The following is a 27,338-nucleotide window of genomic DNA, read 5'->3' as shown; positions in this document are numbered from 1 at the left end:
CTTTATTCATTTAACCAAATTTCCTTAATTGTGGATCTTCAAACGCTCAAGTCAAAAAAAAAGAACTGCTTATCCTCACGAGGGTCGTGGGGGTGTTGGAAGTCAGCCCTTGCACTTTTTTATTTTTTGTTTGGAGTATAAAAAAAAGATTGGTCGCCCCAGACTTAGTGAGAACGCAGTTGTGTGAGAAGGATAAAACATCACCAGGAGGCAGCAAAGTATAATATTGACAGACAATTTTTGAGACCATTCGCCCTATGACGGTCACTAACGGTTTGATTACAAGGAAACTGTCAAGAATGGCTGGTTGGAGATGTATATAACAAAAAATATGGAGAGAAAAAGCATTATGGTAAAATAAAGCAGAAGTCAAAAAGTTAGTGATCTACTGACAGTTTGGAAATATGCACGATGTATGAAAGGAATTTTATTTTCACAATAAAAGTGTTTTACTTGTTTCCTCCTCACAATTTGGTAATTATTACAATTTTAAATTAAAACACTACATGGAGATTTATTCTCAAACATACAATCCAATTTTTTCCAATATATAGCATTATTACGGCATATTTCCGTATTTACGATCGTTGAGAACTATTAATTTTAAATCAACATGAACGGAAGTCAGAGTTATTGTCTCTAACCTCACTTGGAGGTGGGCGAGTTCAGCTGCCGGAGGAAATATCAGTCGTGGCGGCAGTGGTACTTCACCTCCGGCTACAACAGGAAGATCGTCCACAGCGTCAATCCCCCTCCCACCTGTGTCTGGAGACAGTCGGTCAGGTGGTCGCGTCTTCCACTGCTTTTTAATGCCTACAACGAGCCTTGTGGTCAATCGTTCCGAAGTTTGCGTGACACGCCGTGAAACGTCCCCCCAAGAATCGTGACTCAAGGTAAAAACCGAACTCGATATGTTGTTGGTTACTATCAAGTCACGCCAAACTCCGATCATTAGACTTGCATGCTTTTCTATTGGATTCTATTCTGTTGTATATGCACTGAGTTATTTTTCAGATCAAGACTTTCAGTTTAGACGTGATGCCACCTATTTGGTACAGGGTCACTTTGGACCCCTCCACATGTATACCTCATCTACGGATCGTTTACTATTTGGTCCATCTTAGTCATGGGCGCAAGTGAAGCCGATTATACCCGATATATTGGCCATGCGATAACAAATCAAAGCTTGTGTTTTCTTTTAGGGAGTTTTCCCCTGCTCATGTGGTTGTACCCAAGTTTTGAACACTTCATGTTTGTATTCTATGTTTTGTCATTGTTAAAGTGCCTTTGTCATTTCAATTTTCATGAAAAAATGTTTTGATTCTCATTGCATTTGATCAGTTTGGTGTTTTATTTCAGAAATTTGATTGTTGTCTTAGAACATGGCAATCTACTGTGATATTTAAAGTGAGTGCTGTGATTCCAGCTGTGCACATTTTGACAGTTGGACAGAAAATGAAGGGGATGTGAAACTGTTGACAGAACATGTCAGCCATTCTGCCATACAATTGCAGTCATTGGGAGGAGCAAACACGTCTGACAGATTTCGGTGTAAAATCAAAATAACCTAAAAGATGATGAGTTCATCTTGTAAGGGTGAGTTTATGTATCAATATTGTAATTAGGAGTGTCAATAGACCGGGGGTCGAGGGTTTGATCCCAGGTTGGTCCTCACTTTGTGGAGTTTGCATGTTCTCCCTGGTTTTTCCCCCAAATTCCCACAAGATACAGAGTAAGTTGTGTGAACACTAAATTTATCCTGGGTATGAGTATGAGCGTAAATGATTGCCGTTGTGCTCGCGTCCTGCGATTGGCTGGCCACCGATTCGGGGTGTCCCCCGCCTGGAGCCTGTAGTTAGCTGGGATAGAATCCCATCTATTGTATTTAGTTTTGTTGTCACCTTATTGTATTAGAAAAGATCAAATTATGTTTTACTACAGGGGTCATTTCATCAATCACCAATGCACGATTTGTATATCGCTTGTAAGATTTGATGAGGTCGGTTGGTTTCTTTTGGGCCTGAACAATAACGTGACATATTATAATAAATAATTTGTGCCGAATTTCACAGAGAAGACGAACCCCCAACTAAACTATTTTTAAAGAAAATTTACTTATAGTCCGGAAAATACGGTAAGTGCCAATGTAGGTTACTTTGCATTGACCCTTTAAATGCAAGTTAACTTGGACAATTAAAGGAGCGCCGATAGCAGATTGTAGCTGTGGTATAAAGTAAAGCAACATATCTATATATCATCTGGTGCAGTCCTGCATGACACAAAAATTCCAATTACAGTACTGAATATGATCTTATCTTTGCCAAAGTTGAATTTGAATATTGGTGATAGTGAAGTAGAAGAGAAACGCTCGACTTGACCACACATGGTCGTTACTCACGATCTTTATCAATCCTCTCGACAGTAGTTTTTAGTCAAATCCTTTGTTGTGCTTCACATAAGAAGTTTCTATCGCGCATTATCTATTCTTGTCGTGCAATTAATACTTTTCTATTTCCCTGTTAAAATTCAATTTTTATGGTACTTTATGGTTTATTTAAAATGTTTGATCTTAGCCTGTCAGCACTTGGGAAATGGTGTTTGTAATATGGCATATTTGCTAAAATGCTAACACACTGTGCAACTAAAATGTTAAAATACAACTTGAAGTGTTTTTTGTTTGGATGCCAAATAGAAAGGTTAATTTAACGTTGGACAATGCACACCAGATTTTCACAGCGCAGCAATGAAATTTGACATGTTCTTGTAACAACTGTTAGGGGCTTGTGTAACATCCTCCAAAATAGTACATCGAAAGGGAGTTGCTTCAGACCTAATCACTTGAATATTTCACAATGGCTTTGAGCATGAAAGCCTATTTATTTATTTTAGATTTTTTTTAATTTTTTAGATCTGAGAAATAAGTAGACTTGAGTATGATGCAAATGAAAATATGTTAGAAATATGATTATGAGATTAGAGAAGTTCTTTGGAATTCTTCCCGTTGGTAATGAACATGCAACAGGCCAAGACGTGCCAAGGAATGCATGAGAGACAACAGGAGAAGGGACTAACCGAGAGAAAACTGGCAGAAAACATGTCGAAAGCAAATTAAACATGAATAGGGCGAGGTTGTGTATGTTATTGGTAAATTATTCCGAATGTGCAGATTTTATTCCCAAAACACGTAACCAATTCAGACATCTGTTTCTCCGTTTGTTTCACCAGGAATCGGTATTGCATGCAAAAAAAATTGTATTGTGCAACATTAGATATTTGTACCAATTATTCATTGGATGATGAAGAAACACAACTTTTGTGTCATCTGGATGGAATGTGTAACTAGTGCCAGTTTTTTTTACATGTAGTTTTCCCAATCAATAATGCAGTCATTGGTGGAGGTAAATGATTTCTTAGTCTGTTATCGAATGCACTTGCCTGAACAGCATGTGTGTTTAATTTGAGTTTTTTTTTTCTGTTGCACCTAGTTCTAATGCTTTGCAAAAATTCAGCTGCTTAAAACAAAAGAATGTAAATGTTCTTTGATGTTTTGATTTTCTCTCTTCTTTGCTAAATTCAATAGAATGGTGCCTGTGTCATACTATTTATAGAAATCAGCTACACTACTATGGAAATTTTAACCAAATCATGGGATAGTTTGCAAAACTGGAATCAAAAAAGTGTAATATGTAACAATGGGAATTACAACTCTAATCTGAATTAATTTGAATTCTCTTGCGTTTCGCTATACAAACAAATTTGCTTTGCATTGTTTCACCAAAAAGTTACCAAAGTGGCGATATCTTCACCATTTAAAATAAGGCCTTAAGCCACATCCATTTTTGATGAGCTTTAACCTTAAGAAGACTTAACACAAGTCTGCTATCATATGTCACTAGAAACCAAAGTTCATTTAATAAAACATTGCTTATAAAACCTCACAAAGCTGTATTTATTTGCTAAACAAAGTAGTGAAAACAAAGAACACGGATTAACTAAGTAAACAGTTACTAGTATTTTATGTCACCTGTGACTTATCGGTATGGCAACACCACCGTATGAGTAATCATATCTCATTGTTGGAAAGTTTCAATATCATGGACAACCGTGCACAACATTGTAGATTGTGGTTTAAGGATTATCCAGGGTTGATTTAAGACAGGTACATCATTGTGTGTATCTTTAACAATGATGGCAAATATTGTCTGAAAATGTGGTCCTTGTATGATTTGAAGCAGGTGTGAGTGATCCACAAGTGCACAGTTAGACCTTTGCTCGAAAAGTCAGTTGGAAGGGTAGCTCATTAACAGCAGCAGAGGGGCAATGCCACTATGCACATGGTCATATTCACAGGCCACCCACTTTCAGCTGCTTGGCAATCGAAGCTATAAATGAATATTGAAAGATGAAGCAACATTTAGTAGGGGAAAAATAAACTTTAGTTTAGTGCCTTTATTAAATGCTTTGTTATGAAACAGCTGTTGTGTGTATGGGTTTCTGAAGAATGTAAACATCCTACTGAATGAGTGTATCTTTGTTTTCCTTTATTTTGGCTGGAGGGATTTTTATGACCATTGGTGCCCTAACAGTCTGCTAATCTTATTTACTACATAGTTTTTGCCTGGCTAACCTAGAGCTATTATTCTGAACTATGCCTGACTCCTAAGCCGATAAACATTCATTCATTCATTTAGTCATTTTCTGAACTGCATATTCTCACAAGGGTCGCTGGAGGTGCTGGAGCCTCTCCCAACTAAATACATGCACCAGGCAGAGGGCACCCTGAACCAGTCGCCAGCCAATCACAGGGCACAGGGAGATAACCATTCTCGCTCACTCTCAATCAAGTTTGTCAATGTGAATACCAAAGGGGAATTAAGGACATGAGTCTGAGCTCTGATACAAATAGATATACTGCAGTTAGAGTCTGCCCCACCCTCTCAGGCATGAAATCACATGCCTGTGGGTCTGCCCATAAATTTTCCAAATAAGTGTGAGTATAAAACAGAACCTGTGTAACTGCCTTAATCCAAATGTCCCTTTTGTGAAAGCTTGTGCATGACAATTCTGTCTGATGAGGCTTGGAATTGAGTTAAGGTTCTGCATTCCTAAAATTCCCTCTGCTACAGATGGGTGTAGGAAAGGAAGTTTGTGTATTGGGTGGGGGTGGGTATCAGAGAGTCATCAAAGTCTGATCCCTGCTGTAGTAACAGTGCACTGAAGTAAGTGGATAAGAAATGTACCTTAAATCTTAGAGACCACACTCAGTGTGGTGCCAAAGGAGCATCTCTTTTGGGTCAGAACTACCAACAGATTCACACGTGGTCACCACACAACCATTTTAATTAGAGATGTCCCGATTTAGACTTTCAGACTTCTGATTCAAATTGAGTTTTCTGAAGATGTTTTGGAGATGCCAGATTGCTGGATATATTTTTGGACCTGTAAAAATAATGTGAATGATTAATGTGTTGTCTTCATTAAAGTCGAGAATGTTTTGTTTACGATATTAAACGATGATCTGTTAGTTTCTAAAGAGATGTAGCCCCACTCAGGGGACATGTTTGCTCTGTGGTTTGATTTACAGCAGTTGAAAAGGACAGTAGTGCTGAAAACACGCAACTCCTGGATCAGATAAGATCAAATTACTAGATACTAGCCAATACTAAAATAGTCGTATTACGGGCCAATGCTCACACTGAGTACCAGATCGGACATCACTACTTTAAAGTGCTAGAAAGTGTTTCCTTGTATGTATTAAAATACAATGTAATTTCATTTGTTCTTGTGTAGCTGTCGTTACACCAGCCAAATTGTGAAATCAATTGCACAATTATGGCGGAAAGATGAGAGAGGTTTGAACACAAGACATGCAGTATTTGACTAAAATCTCACTGATGTCATTTGGAGGTAACCCAAATCTGAGAAAACTGCCATTGGTTATTCTTTCAGCAAGTCTTTGAAAAAAATCCAAAAAAGACCCCCAAAAAATGGTAGAAAACACAAAAATGCACACACTTTCAGTATGTTATGTCTTCAAAGAATCCATTTAAAGAGTTAAAACTTGGCATCCTTTTGCTTGAGATTTTATCGCTGTGTAAAACTACTCACTTCCTGGCCAACCCAAAGGCAGTTTCACTGTGGCTATATAAGCAGTTAATTTTTATAAATTCACCTTTTCAATCTTTTGCGGCATGTATCAATATATAATTGACGTTTTAATCATCAGCTCGTTGTCTCATATTCCCATTACCATTAACAGCCACATTGGTGTAATTTTTATTTGGATACTGATTGTTTGGATGAAAACACACTATTTTTGCACCTAATGAGACTAAAGCCAAACCCAGCCTCTCAGACCTTTCAGGCAAAATGCCATCAAAACAATTCTTCACTCTACAATTCATTGTAAATTTGCCGCATGTGTATAATTAGAATTTTTGAACATTTGATTTACAATGAGAATTTTTAAAAATAACTTCATGAATCACAAGCTGTCAAAATGCAACCTTCCCCCTTCATGAGACAATGACCTTCCCACCACTAATGCTGACTTTACCACAATTTGAAAATGTTGACTCTGTGTTTTGTAGAAGTTAGTAAAGGTTTTGTTTAAAATATAGCACATGTTTAAAGCGGTTAGATTTAAGTCTGCATTAAGAGCAAAACATCGTGGTTGCTTTTCTGTCTCATCATTTCGTCAGCGCAATTTTCTAAGAGTCAGAGTTTTGACAGGCTGAGTAGGTAGAATACAATTTCAAAGGCTTAATAATTTTCCCTATTTATATCCCTGCACGGTGACTAAAATTAGAAACTGCACATTAAATAGATAGACTCCCATCTATTCAACATGACAGTGTTTCTTAATTCACTTGTACTCCCATATTAAAAACGCTTCTAATTTGTGATTTCAATTTTTTTTTCTTCATCAAATTACTACAGGGAGTTCTCAGGTTACGATAATATCCTGCATTTAGACTATTACGAATGTGTGTAGTATGATGATGTTGAAATTATACACATTGTGAAGGCTTAACTTGCATGCTTATGTGTTCAATGATGATTGATCTGGGTCAAGCCTAAGACTTAGATCTTTGACAATTGCAAAAAAAAAAAAACGTTAAATTAATAGTCGCTCAGCCCTAACTACCTTTTGTCTTTTACTCAACAGATGCAACGAACCAGGCAATCTGTAGACGACGTCAACATCCCACATAGTCATCAATATTAAGGAACTTTGAGGAACAGCAGGTAAGATCTAGATGTGGCGACTACTGTACTTGTATCTATAATATTGCCCTTAGCCTCCTCAAAGTTAGAGTGAAATGAGGCTCCGACGTGGCTTAGATCTTGAAGAGGGTTTGTTCTGACAAGCAGAGAATGTGTGCAAGTTAGCACACAAAGTTAATAGTTTTGCAAATTGCGCTTGACGGTTGATTAGTGGCGAGGTAGCAATTTTGCAACTCGATGAGAATTTCCCCCAATTCATTTTGGCATGGTTGGATTACTATTGAATAGATCGTCTCACATCACAGAATGAAAGTTAATCTCTCGATCCATATTTAATGTTTTATTCTTCCTCGACAAGCAAGTAATCTACCTCGGTACTGTGATCGATGCTTATTTTTTCTATCATGCATTGTTTTGTTGGCCTAATTAGACCGACATCTTCCATTATCACTGGAGTAGTGGAGTCACTGGGTGACTATATCTTCCAGCTCTTTGGAATGCCTTCAGATCATCCCGAGAAAAGTTGTGTGAATTATGTGGGGAGAGGTAAGTCTGGGCTTCCCTGTTGACGCTGCTGTGTAACCGGATAAGTGGGATAGCAGTGATGGATCGGTGACTAATATTTAAAAATTAGCTCGCTCTGCAAAATTTATTCCAGTAATTCAGTATTATATTTGTCTCGTCCCATCTTTCCGCTATGACATGCAATAGGTTGAGATGATCTTAGTGTCTGCCTGACAGACAATTACATTTAATGAGTGTTCTAACTTCCTACTTTAGTGAAGAATCTGCAGTCTGTTTGTTGCTATTGGCTGTCTTTTGTTTTCCATGCCAGTCTGGGTTCCAATGATGCATCTTTGGCAGATGTGGTTATAATGAAGAAAGCTATTATAATGTCAATAATTATATTCATGGCATTCACATTACTTATCCATACCACCACAAATGCTTTAGACCTCCATGGCCAAAGCCAATAACAATAAAATGAGTAAAATTTGATTTTAGTTGTTGAAGACAAACCTTTTAAAAGGAAAATAAGAAGGAGCAACTGAACAGCAGGCACGAAACTTTGGGCTACAGACTTTAGGCTGACACCATATTGGATTTTGACTCCTGCTCTCTACTACACTCAGAGGGACAGTCTCATCTCAGTATTTGCAGTTAGTAACATGCATATCTAATATATTTGTGCAATGGCGGCTTCAGAGTAGTCCTTGCGCAATGGCATCTGGTAACTATGATAAACTCCCTTGATAAAGTTTTCTTAGTACAAGGTACCAATCAGGAATATACATTAGGTTACATTGTGTGCAGCAGCTGCAGTAATAGCTTTGGGGCACTCTGAAGACTCCCCCCGAGTGACACTGTCAAAATTGTATATAAATGTTTGGATGTCTTGGACAGGAAAACTTCATACAGTCTCTTATGTTCTCAGTTCACGTGATTGTGTAGATTTTTTTCTGATTGCATGTTACAAGAATTGTCTAAGTAAGTTTCTATGCTTGAAGGAGAAGTTGTCCCACCCACATTTGAGAAGTTCCTTTTTTTAAAATCTTTTTTTGTTGCTAGGTCAACCTAAAAAAAATCTGTCAATGTTCTTGAGTCTCAAGAAGCACCCTAAGTTTTAGTTTGTCATTAACATTATACCTTTTATTAGACATGATTTTTTTAAGTGATTTAAAAATTTGTAATTGAAGATTTATTGCATCTTGTTGTTACAGAATAACATTGTGATTTAGGTTTTTCTTGCCCTCTGGGCCTCCTTGTACCAGTTTCTTGGGATCATGTGTCATAGCTCTATTTGAATTATGACTTGACATATGAGTGTTTGCAATAGCCACAGCCATTTTCACAGACTTTTTTTAAAATGTTTTCTATAATCCATTTTGTTTCTCTCATGTGACCTGCAAGATAAGCTATGACAGTAACTCTAATTGACGGTGCTTCTGCGGAAAATCAGTTTATTTACATGTTACTGGACTTTGATTCTGCACTGTTTTTCATGCAGGGTTTTAAATGTGTACACAAGCCACCTGAGACTGTGGTATCAACACTACAAACTTCAGATGGTCATATGAGTGTTATTGGTTGTTGCAAGACGTGTTACTACTGACCCTTTTGCCCCCTCCAGCAGGCTCTGTGTGTGCGTGCACGGGTCGTGGATTTCTGAGGCCAAGCTGGTTGGGTTTCGTGTGTCCCTGTTTGTGTCCAAAAGAGAAATGTTGTAAGCAGTGCTGAATGGGTGAGCCAAGGGCAACACAAGGACAGTGTTTGTGTAGGGCACGGGACTGTCCTCACTGGCACGCACGTTCACATACACACACTTGCCAAAAACAGAGCCTTATTGTGGATGATCTTTCCAGTTTGGTCCACCCATTACAGTTAGGGCATTGTGTGACATTCAAACTGGCTTTTCTCTCATATTTCGTTCTCGTCTGTCGCACATCATCAGTCTCTGCTGAATTTAAGTTGAATCTCAACTGTGAATGAATGAACATCTAGTCATCAAAAATGCCTCTGTTTTCAATGTTATCGTAATTCTGACATATATAAGAGATAAATGTTGACCAACGGTATTTTCCATGGTTTCATGCATAATGAGATTGTGCCCTGGATGAAGTGTATCTTCAGTGAAGCGTTTTATCGATTGCCATTGCGTTATTTTTTCCCCAGTGCATAAAAAAGCTCTTTGCAGTCTAGCTGGCCGAGAGGCACTTTTCTGAAGCTGCACGGCAGCAAATGTCAGCCTCCTCGCCTGGTCCTTGTTCTGATTTTTTTTTTGTATGCCTCTGGATGACAACAATGACAACACCCATCCAGTCAGCTGCATATTAATGAGAAATTCCCGATTTGCAGAAGACCTCCAAAACTAAACTAACTTTACCTAAGGCAAGTAAACTACTTTGAAAAATGACATTCTCTTCTATATCAACGCAAATGGTTGTGCAATTTTTGCGAGAAAGATTGTCAAATTAATGAAAACGAGACTTTGAATGCAAGTATTGATTATTTTTATATGTTATTTATTTTAAATGCTGTACTAACCATGTAAATTTATGAGACACCATGTAAATAACCTAAACACATGCTACATCTCTGATTCAGCTCTTTATGAATGACACGATGGGACTTTTTCACAGGCTGTTATTTGTCACTGACTTCCTGTCTGGTGTCGCCGCTTCCTTCCTAAGTGTGGGTGTGTGCTTATGTGTCACTAGAGATGTTTGGTGTAATGTGATGCTTTGTCCAGATTTGTTTGTGCCCTCACACATAAGTTGTACCAACAAGAACTACACTGTCCTCATGAGTCAAATCCGGCAAATGTGTTGCCCATTTATCGGAGAATTACAATGAGAGCACTTTATTAGATCGATCACTTTGTATAGGGCTTTTGAAAAGTATTTTCTGTTTTAGATAGTTGTGACAAAAACAATAATTACATTAGTAGTGGTTAAAAAAATAAGAATAAAAAATCCCTCAAACTGCTGTTACCATCACATCTTACCCACAGATGAGTTATCTCATCCTCAGTGTGGTGAGCAACTGAATATATATCTGTGCAAATGGAATTCACTCTTGAAGCCATAAGACTAAAAAGAAAAAAAACAAAACAAGATTTAAATTAATGAAATACCGAAGCAGCCTTATCGAGGTAACAATCTTAGTGCACTGTGAGAATTAACATGAGGTGCAAAGAATGACACTGGATTTAGTGACGGTCAGTCTGTACAGTAATAAAAAAAATACTAAGAAAAAAACATATTTGGTATTTTTAACCAGTCATTAATTGATGTGCAAGAAGAGCTCTTATAAATCAAAAAAATTGGCATTGAGTTCGGAAGGAGGGCATCTGAGTCGCGTCTCATTACCAATAGAGAGCTCAGAATTGAAGCATAGTCACAGAAAGTTTGATATGATAAAAGATCCATTATTGTGCATCTGTGACACTTAATTTATGATAGGCATGTCTGTGAATAGAGCATGACACAGAAGGCAGGTAGGAGAGAGAGAGCAGCTGCATCTGAGCCGAAATATCCTAGTTTTGAATTGATTTCTTCATATCACCTGGTTGGAAAAAAGGCACATATTGACCATTAACTTTGCAATGTTCAGGCAAAAAATCAGTGCTAGGTAAAAAATAGAAAACAAATAAATTTAAAAAAAAGTATATTTTAATATTTTGTCATATACAGGAAAATATTGGTCTGTCTTTGGGTATCTCTGTGTATGGAGGGGACTCATACATTCATTTTACTGATGTTAATGTTGACTCTAGCCCTTGAGGCTCCTTTCTTTTGTTGCTGCATTAATCTTGCAAAAGCATCTGCTCTCCCTGTATCTTCCCACTGAAACCTGACCTTTCAGTAGACCTCTGGCTTTCTTCCAACATCTTCAATGACCCCACTCACCTGTATTTGTGCAGTGTGTGAGCATGGGCCATTTGTACTTGAGTCAGAGAGACAGAAGGGTAGTGAGTGCAGTGGCATCACAGCATGAGCAGACACAGCAAGCTGTCTGGTGTGAAAACGTCATTCACGGACTATAATTAGCTCAGACAGATACTGTACGTACACATGCATAGATTGTTCAAGTCTTGTTTTCACTGTGGATCCTCAGTCGGACGTGTCAGCTTTCATGTTTCTTTTTGTCTCTGTGATCACGCATGCACCCTTATAACAATACATACTCTTTTTTTTGTCTTTTTTCCTGATTTCTACTGGTAGATCACAATGCATATTGGGTTATTACATACACTATAAGACACTTCTAAATGAGTGCATGTTGTCCCTATAATTCTCAAGTATCTACTCACACTCATGGGATCTGTTATTTTAGATACATTTTTAAATAGACATTTTTTTGGTTGTCAACAAACTTCTGCTTGAACCTTTTCTTTTTGTTGTTGGTGGTGGTAATGCACAATTGAGCTGGTATTAGTAGTATTGTGAAAATGCAATAACTCTGCTTGTTGTTTTACTTTGTACAACCTGAAATTTCAGGTTAAGGGTTCCCAGGACAACCCAGTTATTCACTGTCCATAGAACAACACGCAAACAAACTGTACATTATATCCATTTGTGCAGCCGCTCGTCTAAGTGGCTCCAAATGCACTGCAGATATTTTACTATCATGAGATACTTGGCAAAACAGCAGCACATCTGCTGGTAGCTCAAGCACTTAGCTTAGAGTATAAAGAACATTAGAGGTAATCAGGCCTGTCATTTCCACTGGGATGATTGAGCTGAAATGGACCTGTGGCCAAGTAGAAAACTTAATGTACAGGATCATCCGAGGCCAAGCTAATGAGGAAAACAGCAGGTGGAAGTGGTATGTCTGAAATAGCATTGAGAGTACCACAATGTCCACTTTATGGAAATTAGTAGAATACCTTGGATTTTATATGTGCGTTGGATTAAATAAAAAAGAAAAGCTATCTATATGAATGTCTAGTGACATTACCATTCTGAGCCTTTCCTTCGATAATTGCGTTCACTCCTGCGTGACTGCAACTTATGGCTGTGTTATATGTACATGATGCAAATATTTAGAATACTGTGATAATAACTTGGATCTATCTGTAATTTGTAGTGTTTACTAGGCTTTTACATGTGTTATACTCATGGGGATTCGTGACCTGTGTCCGACAAGGGAAGGGCAGGCATACTTAGTATGTTTGCTTAGTGGACATTCCATTGAGCACTGGCAATATCCCCATTTTTATATCCACTAGCACCCACAGGGACACTGGAACGTTGATGAAATGGTCTTGTGCATTATGTTGTTGTTAAAAGAAAGAACAAAATTATTTCAAGCTGTTTATAGGAAATAGCAATGTATGGAATGATTTTAATAATATTCAGAATGTCTTTTGTATATTTTCATGAGTTTTTGATGATCATCAAATGATTCTAGAATGTGTATTATTGGTACTTTTACTCCTGAAATACTTGAATTGAGTGAAGGTCTATCCGTAACCCAGCGCATATATTAGTTTTGACAAGTGCTGAAAAGGAATGTTGTTCACAGCTTGTACACTTCACAATAAAGACTTCAAAATATATGTACACTTACAGTTAAAAGAAGTTATACTATCTTTCTTGGGCTTCTTACAGGTCCTTATGGTTGAGGTGGTGTGTGGTGCTCCTTGCCATGCCTCCAGCCATGACAGACCTCCTGGACATATGGGCAGACCACTCGCCGTTAGCTGGTCATGCCCCGGACCAAGTAACGGTGGACTTTCTGCTTCCCACTGGTATCTACATTCAAATGGACGTTCCTCGTGACGCTACCTTTCAATACATCAAACTAGTAAGTGGAGTTTGTTTGTTATGGGCATTGTTAGTCCAGCCTTGGAGATTTGTGGAATCTTGTTTCCTTATTCTATTCTAAAAAACAATTTGCTTCTCAGAACATTTATACATCAACCAACTGTTAGAGAACTGAAACCACTATTCAATTTAAAGCATTGCCTCCATCTTTAGGACAACCTCAGTAATGCCCAGGCTGGTGCCAGAAGTCACCTGGGATAGGCTCCAGCACCCCCCGCGTCCCTTTTTGAGGATAGGCGGTTCAGAAAATGAATGAAAATATATGTACATACATACATACTTATACTAAATACATATATGCGCATTCACAGACATTTCTAATGCCCAACTCAGACAATCGGACATATATTCATAAGGTTGTAAGGTTAGATGTGTCCCCTTCCCACAGTTTTTTTTGAATTCATTATTTTTTTCACCTTTGTAGCTCCTATGGAAACAGGCTCAGACATTCCCATTGTTTCCTGCCTTGGGCGAGATGGAAAGCCACATGTTCGAATGTGTCAACCAGACGGCCGTCCACGAAGAACTAGAAGATGAAACCCGGAGACTTTGCGACGTTCGTCCCTTCTTACCAGTTCTGAAGTTGGTGATACGCAATTGCGGCCGAGCAGAACGACTGCTGGATTCAAAAATAGGCATACTTATTGGCAAAGGTAAGAGGTTCTCCTTCAACATATGCTTTAGTGAACAAGTCAATCTCTGACATGGATCACCGTGTATGAGAAGGACATTTTATAGAAAATTTAGCAGACAAATTATTACAGGATTACAGCATGCGTTGAGCGCTTTCTCCTGGTAGCACTTTTACTAACATCTAACAGGCAACTAACTACTAGTCAGCCGTCTTGTCTGTAGCATTGTGTAATCATGGAACCAGTTGCCTGATAGAATATCATTAAATACTAAGTAGGCATGGCTTACAATCCATGCCAGTTCTCATGAATCAGGGCTGTATTGAGATCCTGTGGAAGTCATGTGGATTGCATCTGCATGAATCCATTTTTAGGACTATACAGTACAGTATTTACTTGTATTCAGAACTGAATTTGCTTTTTAAGAAAAATAAGAATTTTGAAGACGTACAGTTATCTTCAATATAACTACAGTTATGCTAAAGTTGAAAAGTAGGTGAGATGCAGAAACCTTAAATGCCATCATGTTACTTTTACATCAAGGGAGTATTATGCTGAAACGGTTTGTTGAAGTGGACTAATACAAGTTCAACACAAAGCAGAGTCAAAAGGTTTAATCACCCAAACACCATTTCTGGCATTCAGTCCAGCATCAACATTTGGAGGTTCCTGGTTAATTCCACCGGCGAATCTGGCACATACCTCTGCCTTTTTAGGCCAAAAGGACCCTTGTGATGCCAAAGTTTGTTTCTAATTTGTTTTGATGTGACATTTAAGATGAAGGTATCCAAATATTTAATGTACTTTGAATGAATACTGAATAAATAAATGAATAAATAATAAAACATTTTCAAAATTCTACTTGAAGGAAATCCTTCATACACATGAGCCAGAGAGGTTAGACTCTTTGTCAACTTTTTGGAATTATGATTGCCATGTATGATTTGTGTAATATGTTAAAGGCATATCACATAGATTACGTTCGTTTTTCACATTTCCATTTATTGTCCATCTTGAACCAAGTGGTGTACCTAACTGACTTTTCTGCTCATGGCAATACAATATTATTTTTAAAAGCCATTTTTATTTAATAAGTCAACTGTTTTTTTCTCCATATTTTCTATAGGCCTCCATGAACTTGATGGTATGAATGACCAGGAAGTAAAGGATTTTCGCATTAAAATGTCTCGCATCAGCGAAGAAAGAATGCAACGTCTCCAAATGATGACGTGGACAGAATGGCTAAATTCATGTTTTTCGCCACAACTCGAGCCAAGGCTCATCAATGATGGACTCAGTGACCGCTCAGTTGATCTAAAAGTCATCATCCACGTTGACCAATCTCAAGTAAGATCCTATAGCCAAGTGGTACTGGCATAACGTGTGAGTTACGGTATATAGTCGTCTGTTTGAAGAGTGATTGCCTGTCAATTGGTGAGAAGTTTAACAAAAACATCAGTCACGCTTTCATGTGGTAAACTATACAAAAATCAGTCAATCACAGAGCTGACGGGCGCATAATGACACCTTTGGCCGTGGACATCTTCACATTAAATATAGTATTTGCAAATGGCAAGATTTTTAGTAAAATGTTCCTCTTTCAGGCTCTATGGAATCATATTTGTAGTGTACCCAACTGTGTCATTACAATTAAAAAAAAACACTGTCAAAGCGCAAACTTTTTATATTCCACAAAGTTTGTAGCCACTTTTCATTGTGGTATTGAGAACCACTGGTAAGCCATGTGACAAGGATAAATGGGTCAGAAGTAACATTATAATTATGTCATACTCCGAGAATTTGTCAGGGAACTCAGTGGACTGAAACCCTGACTGTGGCCTTTCTATTTCCCCCAGTATTCCATTCTTTGTTTCTTACTCTCTCCCTCTAGACCTGTTTTGTTTTTCATAACCATGGTAACAATCCTTAAGACCTTTACAGTACTATTCTACACAATGACAGGCCATTTGTGCACAAATGAAAACTGGCAGGAAGTCTTATTTGGGAGGCCAGACACAATAACTGTAATATGGGCAGGAAGTCTCTTATTGTTGTAAAGTGAACATGGTCATTAATGATGGTGAGTCCTTCTTTAGTGGTATTATGAGGTTGATTTAGTGGTTAACCAATAGCCACGCCCATATGCACTCTTTTCTTGCCTTACTGGATTTTTGCATTTGTATTGATCTCATTGAAACTTAAAAATTACCACAGTTTGTTTTTATGCACACGCCCTCTGTTCCAAATGGTTATGTCCATTTATTAATGCAATTGTGTTTAATCGCCTGGAAATTATAATTCCATCTCAGGAAACGGGTCAGTACAGAGCTATAATTAGAATACAACAGTAAGCCGCGCAATTTTGTTCAGAATGTGTTAATGCGTCTTTGTGACTTAATTTTGCCACAAGTGTCATTATGACTTTTAATACTTTTATTGTTTGTTTGTGTGGTGCCTCTTCAGCAGTTACATCATGTAGATAGATTCAGAAAAGAGAAGAGTTGCTTATAAATATGTCTAAAAGTGCATGTGAGAAGTAAAGCTTGAGGTTTGAGATGATAAACATAATCATGTTTTTTTTTTTGCTCTCTCTTTTATAGGATTCAGCCAGTCTGAGAGTGCCTGCATCCTGCAACCCTGCCGAGCTGATGGAACTAGCCTTGAGGAAGTGGTTGACCACTCATGGACACGAAGAGGAGGCATGGAAAGGACAATATGTCCTGAGAGTCAGCCATTGCATGGAGTTCCTCTGTGGAGATCATGCACTTTGTGAATACAAGGTCAGTTTGTACATTTTGTTTGTTTGCAAGATTAGAAAAAATTATATATATATTTTTTAAATTTAAGAGCAACGAATGAAAAAGGCTTCTTGATAGCTCATCCTTATTATTACTGTACATTCAATTGAACGAGGCCTTTTGAATACATGCGCTTATTTTGTCGTCGTTTGCTTGAATCCCGTCTTGTGTGTAGTACATACGCACATGCATACAGGCAAAGGAATCGCCGCATCTCACCCTGGTCTCCACCAGCACAGTCAAGGCCATGTTTGAAAAGGAAATTGCTGCAATTGGAGCAGTAGTCAGTCGGAAGTCTTCCAACCCACCTATGCCTCTACCTCCTAAAAGAAGGGTTCCCGTGGTGAGGATGCATACAGAAACTTTTAACTAATTTAAACTTGTTAAAGAGCCAGACTATTATGTTAAAAAAGTTGTTCATTTTTTGTTTATCTCTGAAAAATGGAATTCTGTGAAAGTTTTATTTCTCAATTTACGAAACAAGTTGGAACAATTACGCTAACATACATATTTTGGGAATATTGGGGAAAAGGTATATGACAATGTAAATTGCTGATGTTCATTGTATTTTCCTCATCTTACAGCAAGCAAACACCTGTGTATGGGAAGTGCCAAACCCATTTAAGATAGTTCTATTGAAAGGCAGCAAGGTGAATGCGGAGGAGACTGCTAAGGTATTTTTTTTTGTCCGTATCTATGACAAATGTACCTAATACCACTAAAGGATAGTCTGTTTGTAAATATAGAAACATCATTGTTCAGAAAACTCACTATAACTGTAGTTGTTTTTACAGAATAATCCAAAAAGAAAGGTTTTCCCATCAAGCAAGATTTACAAAGTGATGAAAAAATATAACAAACATAACTTTTTATACCATAGTGGGAAGTCTCTGGTTAAGGGTTGCATTAAACTTGGCTCACAAGTTATCCGTCAAGATAGACATTGTATTGTGTGATTTTTACACCAAAAGACATTTAAGAGCGTGTAAAAAAAAGATTGGAATTCATAGAAAAGCAGCAGAGTTCAGAGTAGGGGAAAAGGCTTATAGTCTAATTACTACATTTATATTTAGCCACTCTAGCCCTCCCTTTTGGTTTTCACTTCATTTACCCAAAACACATTTGTTTGCGGTGGTGTTCAGGTCCAAGTCCGGGCTGGGCTTTTTCACGGAAGTGAGTTGCTGTGCAAACCAGCTGTAAGCAGTGAGAGCAGCGGCCGTTCAGAGCACACATGGAAAGACAATATATTAGAGTTTGACCTCTCAGTCTCTGACCTGCCGAGGATGACGCGCCTCTGCTTTGCCATCTATGCTGTCATGGATAAGGTCAAAAAGCAGAAGTCCACCAAAAATACCCACCCAAACAAATATCAGACCATTCGCAAAGCAGGGAAAGTGGTAAGAAATCAGCTGGTCGACAAATATTCCCTTGTTATGGATACTTTTTTACTCGTTTGTGTCGTTGTGTTCTAGCACTACCCCATAGCCTGGGTGAACACAATGGTGTTCGACTACAAAGGTCACCTAAAAATGGGGGATATTGTCCTTCACTGCTGGTCTTTGTTTCCTGGTATTGTACTCAATTATTCGCCTGTTTATTTAATATTTGATTAAACTGAACATCGAGCTAGTCAAGCAAATGAATAATTAAATGAACCCATATATATTTTGTGTCAACAGATGAACTTGAAGAGATGCTCAACCCCATTGGAACTATTCAGACCAATCCATACACTGAAAACGCCACAGCTCTGCACATCAATTTCCTAGAATACGCACCAAATCCCATCATTTTCCCCCCATTTGACAAGGTCATAGTATACAATTGTTCTGTTGTATCAGTTACAGTCATTAATATATTATAACCTCATTTTGGACCTGTGACTAGATTTTATTTTATGTGGCGTTATATGTTTTACTATCTAATTTATCCTTTCTTGTTTACAGATCGTAGAAAAAGCTGCAGAAATTTTTCGGGCGAATGAATGTTCTCCTGTGGTGAGTCGGGGTGTAGTTTTTTATATAATAAAAAGCCAAATTGGACCAAAAAAAATCAGGAAACAATGACAAAGAATGCTGTTTAATATGACTACTCCCTCTGTGCACACTTTTCTAGCAGAGTGGAAGAACACCAAAAAATAGAATTAAATTAGATAACTTGCTCTTTTTCCTGCCTTACTTACCGGCCAGCCATTTATTTGATCACGCCTGTACAAGCACATATAAGTTCTTCATTAAATTGCTTCATTAAATTCTTACTGATGGGATGCACTTCAGCATTCCTTTGAATATATGAATTGGTTAAATTTCATTTTCTAACCTCAAAGGTGTTAACACGTGTCTTTTAATAATGAAAATGTCTATATAAATACAAATATATTTTTGGTGTGTGGGGTGGGACTCCTGTTGTTTGCCATGTACTTGTCATTTATACTAACTGCAATCACCTTTCTACCAATCTCATCTTTAAAATCTCCTTGTCCCTTTACAATCTCTTATACTACTACGATCTTCCTCAGGGTCGTGGAGGTAAAAAGTTCTATATTGAGCTGAAGGAGATCATGGAACGAGATCCCCTCTCTCAGCTGTGCGAGAATGAGAAGGACTTGATCTGGACATTACGCCATGACTGTCGAGACAATTTTCCTCAGTCGCTGCCTAAGCTGCTACTCTCTGTCAAGTGGAGCAAACATGAGGACATGGCCCAGGTGAGGATATTTATTTATAATATGTTATTACACAAGTAGATACATTGCACTTAATTTTACTTACAAACTGTGGAAGAGGATAAAATAATAAGAAATGAGTCAAGTAGATCAAATTGGAGGCTAGTTTAATTATTTTTTTTAAAGGTAATATGTTAATCAGCTGTCGGTATTTAAACTAAATCAATATTTAAAATCACTCAGCATTGTTTGCATACCCTCAGCCTAAACATAAATGTTCAAAAGTTGAATTTAATGTTGTGTTTTCTGTTCTTTTGTGCTTCTCAGTTGCAAGTAATGCTTCAGACTTGGCCCAAACTGTGTCCAAAAGATGCGCTGGAGCTTCTGGATTTTAATTATCCAGATCAATATGTCAGAGAGTATGCGGTGCGCTGCTTGCACGAAATGAGGTAAGAGTCAAGCCTCCCAACATTTTAAAAGGATCCTACTCTGATGAGGACTGAAAATTTGAAAGAAAAACAACAGGAGAATGAGAAGATGGTGAAGGCATTGCAAATATTGACGAGTTGAGGAAGATTTAAAAAAAAAACTTACTGAAAGCCCACCTCTGACCGACTGTGTCAATATTTCCAAAGTCTTCACCATATTTGTATTTTTCTTCACTTTTTCATTAAGATTTTCAGTCTTCATGAGAATAGGAACTTGACATAACATTGATTCTTACTTCTCCTTTGGTCTTTAGTAATGAGGAGCTTTCTCAGTACTTGCTACAGTTGGTGCAGGTGTTGCGTTATGAGCCTTATTATGACTGTGCCCTTACCCACTTCCTGCTGGAACGAGCCCAGGCGGACCGCAAGATAGGGCACTTCCTCTTCTGGCACTTGAGGTAGTTTTTTTGTTTACCTGCTCGAGATCAACTTTCTTGTTTATGTTATCGATGTTCTTTAATTTCTCATGAATTGGATTTTGAATATTTTCTCTATGCTACCATCTGCAGGTCAGAAATCCATATGCCCGCTGTTTCAATTCAGTTTGCCCTCATGCTTGAAGCCTACTGTAGAGGCAGTATTCCTCATATTGAGGTTCTAAAAAAACAGGTATAATATATATTTTTTAAATGTTTTAAATCATGTGAAACCATTTTAAACATATTCATGAGTTTCAAACAGTAATATATGGTAAACCAGCATTTTACACAACTACTACTCTCAATGTGATCGTATTAGTTCTGTGGTATTTATAGCCTGTCACGCTGACAGAAGCATAGCATCACCCTTCGGTCCTTTTAACCTTTGCCCTCTGCACCACTTTGATAGTCAGTCCCATGGAAGTCTTCCTCTTCAACTCTGTCATGCATTAGCAACTTCCTTTTATAAAGTGTAGACATACTGGGATGTTGCTGACTCAAGGTTTACTGAGAAAGTATACATGCTTTCAACACTTTTGCTAGTGCAGTTTGTCAATGTTTGCACAGTTCCTGGTACAACCGAATATGCAGCTGTAATTCTATTACTGGAGGCCCCTTTATTTAAAAAGAAAAAAACAAGAAAAGAAGCACAGTCTAACTACACCAGTTGTGGTGAACAACATTAAACATACTTGATTATTGATTACTTTGATTTGGAATATTTTCCTATCAGGTGGAAGCTCTGAGTAAACTAAAGTCGGTGAATGAACTGATTAAACTGGGAACCATGAAGAATGCTCGGAGTAAGACAAAAGAGGCCATGTTGACCAAGGAAGCCATGATGACTTGCCTAAGGCAGAGTGGTTACTCGGAAACCCTGTCTGACCTGCACTCTCCACTAAATCCCAACATCCTGCTTTCAGGCATGAAGTGAGAGAAGCAAAGAATTCAGACCAAAGTTTGACTTTTTTTTTAATTATTATTATTTTTTTAAACATGCTCAATTCTTTTTATGTCAGTGTGGAAAAGTGCCGCTACATGGACTCCAAGATGAAGCCACTCTGGATTGTGTACAACAACAAGCTACTGGCGGGAGACACTTTGGGAATCATCTTCAAGAATGGGGATGGTAGGAGAAGTCAAAAGACAGGATTTAAAACTCACATCTATATTTACAATATAAAGTCATTTTTATCGATTTTAACAACAAGAATCAAAGAAACACAATACAATTTTAATAAGTTGAAGTCCAAATTCCTGTCATGTAATGTAAAAGTAATTAATGTACCAACTTTATTCTCATAATTTTATGATTTTAAAGTTTCCACACTTTTTTTCCTGTTAGTTTTCTTTCTCATTTCGTTTTTCCCCCCTAGACCTAAGACAAGATATGTTGACTCTGCAAATTTTGAGGTTAATGGATTTGCTATGGAAGGAGGCTAATCTGGATCTCAGGTGAGTGTGTGTGGCAATTTCACTCTTATTGTTTATTTACGCCTGATGTAGGTCAGCACATCAAAAAACAGCATTTTGATCACTGAAATAATAGCTTCAAACCTTTTTTTAATTTTGTGTCATGCAGGGTTGTACCATATGGTTGCCTAGCGACAGGTGACCGAGCAGGGCTGATTGAAGTTGTGTCATCAGCTGATACAATTGCCAACATTCAGTTGATCAGCTCTAATGTGGCAGCCACTGCTGCTTTCAACAAAGATGCTCTGCTCAACTGGCTCAAAGAACGCAACTCTGGGTATAATTTTGCTAGAGAATTAGCAATAAATTGTTTTGTCATATAAAAAAAAAAAATACTTCATTTGGTCCATTCTAACAGGGATGCGCTTGACCGGGCAATTGAGGAATTCACCCTGTCATGTGCAGGCTACTGTGTAGCCACATATGTCCTTGGCATTGGGGACCGCCACAGTGACAACATTATGGTCCGCAGCACTGGACAGGTTGGAAAAATTAAATATTCAATTTGCTTTATTCATTTATGGTTAATGGTGTGGTATAATTTTTTTGAACTCGTATTTTAAAACATGGAGCTCAGTGCTTTTGTTTCTGCCCATCAGCTCTTCCATATAGACTTTGGTCACATACTGGGTAACTTCAAGTCAAAGTTTGGCATTAAAAGAGAGCGTGTGCCATTCATCCTAACGCACGACTTTATCCACGTCATACAAGAAGGCAAAACAGGTTACACTGAAAAATTTGGCAGGTAGGTTTGTTTCACTTTGTGCTTTATCAAAACTCAATGAAAACGCTCCATTGTAAAAGTGTTAAAATTTAATATATTATATTAAAAGAAGCTATAATGATTCTACATTAGTTCTTCATTTTAAAACCAAATTAAATTCAACCTCTTTCCAAATGTGACCCGAGTGGGGGATAAGGGAGCTCTCGGGTAATCCCACCCAATTCAGGTGTGCCCTAAAGAACAAACCAAGGGGAAACTTTACATTCTGTACATTCAGCTTTTTAAATAAAATGCATAATTCTCTCTTTTTCCATCATGCTTCAGAATGGCTTATTTTCTCTCTATTCCTACTCCAGAAAGATAGCTTTCGCTTAATGCTGCAGTCTGCATAGGCACCGCTAAGTGGCAGCATAGACTGTGGAGTGATCTTTCAGGATCAGTTAATTTACATTTGAAGTAAAACTACCAAATCTGGGTTTTGCCCAAAAGCATAGTAGTATGTTGATGTTTCCAAGATATAATCATTTATTTAATTCTTAACTATTCTTTTTCTAATATACTCTTGGAATCAACCTTTATACAAGCTCAGTTAGTCTGAATGACATGAGAACAACGTTTGCTCTTGTACTGATATTCCATGTTGTGTTTAAGAAAGACTGCAGATCCAACTTTGTCTCTTTAATTCTCAATGAAGTTTAACCACATATGAATCTGTGTTGGCAGTTTCCGGCAGTACTGTGAGGAGGCCTATCTCATCTTGAGGAAGAACGGAAATCTCTTCATCACGCTGTTCGCTCTTATGCTTACTGCTGGCTTACCTGAACTCACTTCAGTCAAAGACATCCAGTACCTGAAGGTATTTAACATACTATTTCATTATGGGATTATTTTCTATTTTATTTACTTCTATCCCACATAAATACTGCAGAATTGTCTATCGATCTAATTTCAGTGTAGTTGGAATGAATCACCATTTGGAAGATGATTACTGTTAAGGGAGAAGCATAAACAAACAACATCCAACTAATGAAACCTATTACGTGGACCCTTAATAGAGATGTGTTGGGCAATTCTTGGTTTGTGAAAGATGCACATAAATAACATTAGTCCTAATGCCAATACATTTTATAGCAATGCATTCTGTAGATACTTTCAGCGTTCTTGTTGGTTGATTGACAGTCAACTTAATTTAAAGGTTGTTGGATAGTACCACATGCTAATCATTCATAAAGTAGTAGTTGGCTCTCAATAGTTTTTATATTTATACTATAATCTGAGAATCCCTACCATACAGTATGTATGAAATCTCATTTATTCATCATTTAATGTTGTTGTTTACCCGATGTCTGTCTTGTTTTTACTATTCTGATGCAAATACCATGTGAAGTATTTTCTTTCCTCTTAAAGTCCTTTCTGAAATGACAACATTTTGTTATATCTTCTTCAATATGGCATTTTTCTATGAAAAATCCAAGTTCTGATCACATCAATATTTTGCATGGTCCCCCTCTGCATAGGATTCCCTGGCTCTGGGCAAAACAGACGAGGAGGCACTTAAACAATTTCGGCAGAAATTTGATGAAGCCTTAAGGGAGAGCTGGACAACCAAAGTCAACTGGATGGCCCACAATGTAGCCAAAGACAACCGCTCTTAGAGCACCAGAGGGTTGAAAAAGCAAGGTTGCACCTACATAACAGGCTCATCCTTTGTAGCTTTTTTAGTTTACAGGTGGTGGATTTGACACGTGTAGAAGTGAATGACCCCCCCTGGTCAGAGCCTGAATCCTTTGAACATTCCTCAACATTATAGGACCATCACAGCAGGATATGGAACTTGACTTTGGGGCTGAACGTGTACCACATTCTTGTGAGTGGATTGTATTTTTTTTTATATTGAGATGTCTATTCCTGCTCACTTTGTTCCAGAATCATAAGATTTTGAGGGAAATTAGCCTTTTTGTTTTGGGCTGACTTGAATCTATTTGAACCATTTAGGCACTGGAACATTTGGAAAATCGGAGATGTTTTGGTGTTTTATTTTTTGTTTTGTTTTTAATTATTATTCCCAAAATGCATCCATGTCCAAAATTATACTTGCTATTCCTTATAAATACACAGTATATACATATATATAGTACTATATGTGTGTGTGGGTGTGAGGGTAGACGTATGTGTATATATACACGTTTATATTTATACATACACGTGTCAATATCAACATCAAATGGGCTCATTTGCTGAGAAATGGTAAAAAGCAAATATTTATCGCCGACGTTATCTATGAATGTGCAAATGTTTCCCACTTTGGTAGCAATTTTTTTATGCACAATTATTTTTACACTTGACGCATCAACGACGCGTTTGTGTATTTTGTGCAATATCCGTTAACGAGTTTATGCATATCCACATGTTAAAAACCCTCAGTCTGTTTTTTTTTTCTGTACAGTAGATTACATCCCAAGGCATCATCAGTCTTAGACACTGAATATTTGTAAATGTACAAGCTTTTATTGTTTCCTTTTCATCATGGGAATTCCAGTAGTAATATGTTTTATTAATTAAAACTTCCACTGTGCTGCATTCCCTCCTGTTTTACATATATTATTGTGGGGATTGTGTACATCTTTTCTTTGTTTATTAAATGCTGTCATCTTCCTACAGGCTCAAAGCATCACATTGAATATTCAAGCATGCAAGATGGTATGGTAAAAAAAGGAATTTGAAAATGATTTATTCCTCAAAGCAAGCAAGTCCATATAAATTGCATCTTATATATAGTATACTATATGTATAGATTTACAGATCTATCTAAATAATAAATGCTATTGGAGTATGTGCAACACAACAATTTACAAACAAAAAAAAGCTATCTCAACAAATCTCGTAAAGTATAGTATTACCAAGAGGATTTCTGGTTAAATAATCCTGAAAATCAGGTCTGTATTCAACGCTCTCAGACTGCCCACATGGTGACTCACTTTTTTAGAGAATTCCACCCACCTGTGGGCTTGGACATAGAATATCCCAGTATAATGATGTGATATTATTAAAAGAATAAAGACAGGAGAGCGTTGAGTGAAGAGAACATTGAATGGAGCTCATTTCACAGGCTAATACACGCAAAAAATACTGTGCCAATGCAAACTAGAGCAAATGCTCCTCTTTATGAGTCAAGTTTACAGAAAAGACCTGCTACTACAGAAGCCGAAAAACACTGCTTTTACAGAAGCCGACATCCCCGGTCTGACAATCAGCTCGCACAAACTGGGGAAGTTTCACACAATAATAACAAAATTGGAAGCAACAGATCTCCCCATTGTGCTTTCGATCCTTTTGGGACGTAACCTGGACATTTTTATATCTTCCCAGCAAGACACCACTGAAAGTGGTCGGGTGTATGCAAGCAGTGAAAGGAGGTGGATGTGAGAGACAAGCGCTAAGTGGACCCCAGGCTGGCAGGAAGCAGGTTGGAGTGTTGTCCAGACACTGGCACCTAGTCAGCAAGCGTGAGTCTGAAATTCTGCTGTTTACTTTCCTGGCTTTCTTGGAGTGTCAAATATGGTGTTGTGGGTACCATCTCAGCATGTGAAAACAACACATGTGCTCATGATTTACTCATTTCTCTGCTTTCCGCCTGTAAACAATATGGATTTCAGTATGCCACTGGCATCATGAAAGAGCAACAATTAGCGATGCAATTCTAAATGGGGGAGAAACATCTTGAACTGTCTGGAGATGATTCCAACTCATTGGACACATTAAGGATGACACGTAATACCATTATCTATCCATCTGAAACTTTGCAATAGGCCCCACATGCACACCCTGTTTATATACATGGGGTGTTTAACTAGTACATGATGAGAGGCCGCATACAGTGGTTAGACCACAGACGACAAACACTGGAGAACAAGTTTAAGTCTTACACTAACCTTGAAAATCATGTTTTTCAAAATGTAGGAGAAACATTAAGGAAAATTAGGATAATAATTATTATTATCCTAATAATCAATCATTATTGTTAAGTTCAGGCCTCCTGTGGCATTTATATTGTTAGTACTTCTATCAATAGAAGTATGTATGTAAATGAATAGATCACCAGGGTTGGTGTTAGGGTTAGACCGTAAGTCTTACAAGAGTTATGGTTGGTGTTAGGGTTGGAGTTGGGGATAGGGTTGTTAGGGTTAGAGTTAGGGTTACACTGTAAATCATACAGGGTCAGTGTTAGGGTTGGAGTTGGGGATAGGGTTGTTAGGGTTGGGGGTTAGAGTTTGTGTTAGGGTAGGGCTGTAAATCATACTTTTTCTTTTATGTAATTTCCACTCCCAACGCGCTGTTTAGGAGTCTCAACTAGCCGGCGCACACCACGCTAGACACGTAACATGGGATTCCACGTGCGGAGGTTGGCTTGTTTATATAAAATGTTTGACAGGTGGACGGGCCAATGAGCTCAACATTCGACTATTTCGTCACGTTTTCCATGAAAACCTACGATTTTTGACCAATAGACAAGTCATAAAGGCGGGACCAATATTGAGGTCGCGAGAAACGTTCGCTGATTGGCTGCTGTATCTAAACCGGAG

General features: G+C 37.8%; 1 protein-coding gene across 1 annotated transcript; it reads left to right on the top strand.

The window, feature by feature from the left end:
- The first annotated feature begins 663 nt into the window (after window positions 1-663).
- Window positions 664-25,335, top strand: pik3cb (phosphatidylinositol-4,5-bisphosphate 3-kinase, catalytic subunit beta). Its single transcript, XM_077723013.1, is given in 24 exon segments — window positions 664-893; window positions 7,169-7,248; window positions 13,341-13,536; window positions 13,981-14,209; window positions 15,315-15,535; window positions 16,789-16,968; window positions 17,162-17,368; window positions 17,571-17,660; window positions 18,129-18,383; window positions 18,459-18,555; window positions 18,666-18,796; window positions 18,933-18,983; window positions 19,505-19,693; window positions 19,979-20,100; window positions 20,394-20,537; window positions 20,649-20,748; window positions 21,292-21,488; window positions 21,578-21,687; window positions 21,935-22,013; window positions 22,141-22,308; window positions 22,390-22,513; window positions 22,631-22,776; window positions 23,479-23,611; window positions 24,273-25,335. Coding segments are annotated over 22 exon segments (3,270 nt in total). The 5' UTR covers window positions 664-893; window positions 7,169-7,248; window positions 13,341-13,377; the 3' UTR covers window positions 24,411-25,335.
- The last annotated feature ends 2,003 nt before the right edge of the window (window positions 25,336-27,338 follow it).

Source organism: Stigmatopora nigra, chromosome 8 (genome assembly GCF_051989575.1).
Source record: "Stigmatopora nigra isolate UIUO_SnigA chromosome 8, RoL_Snig_1.1, whole genome shotgun sequence".
NCBI lineage: Eukaryota > Metazoa > Chordata > Actinopteri > Syngnathiformes > Syngnathidae > Stigmatopora > Stigmatopora nigra.
This window is presented reverse-complemented; position numbering and strand designations above follow the sequence as displayed.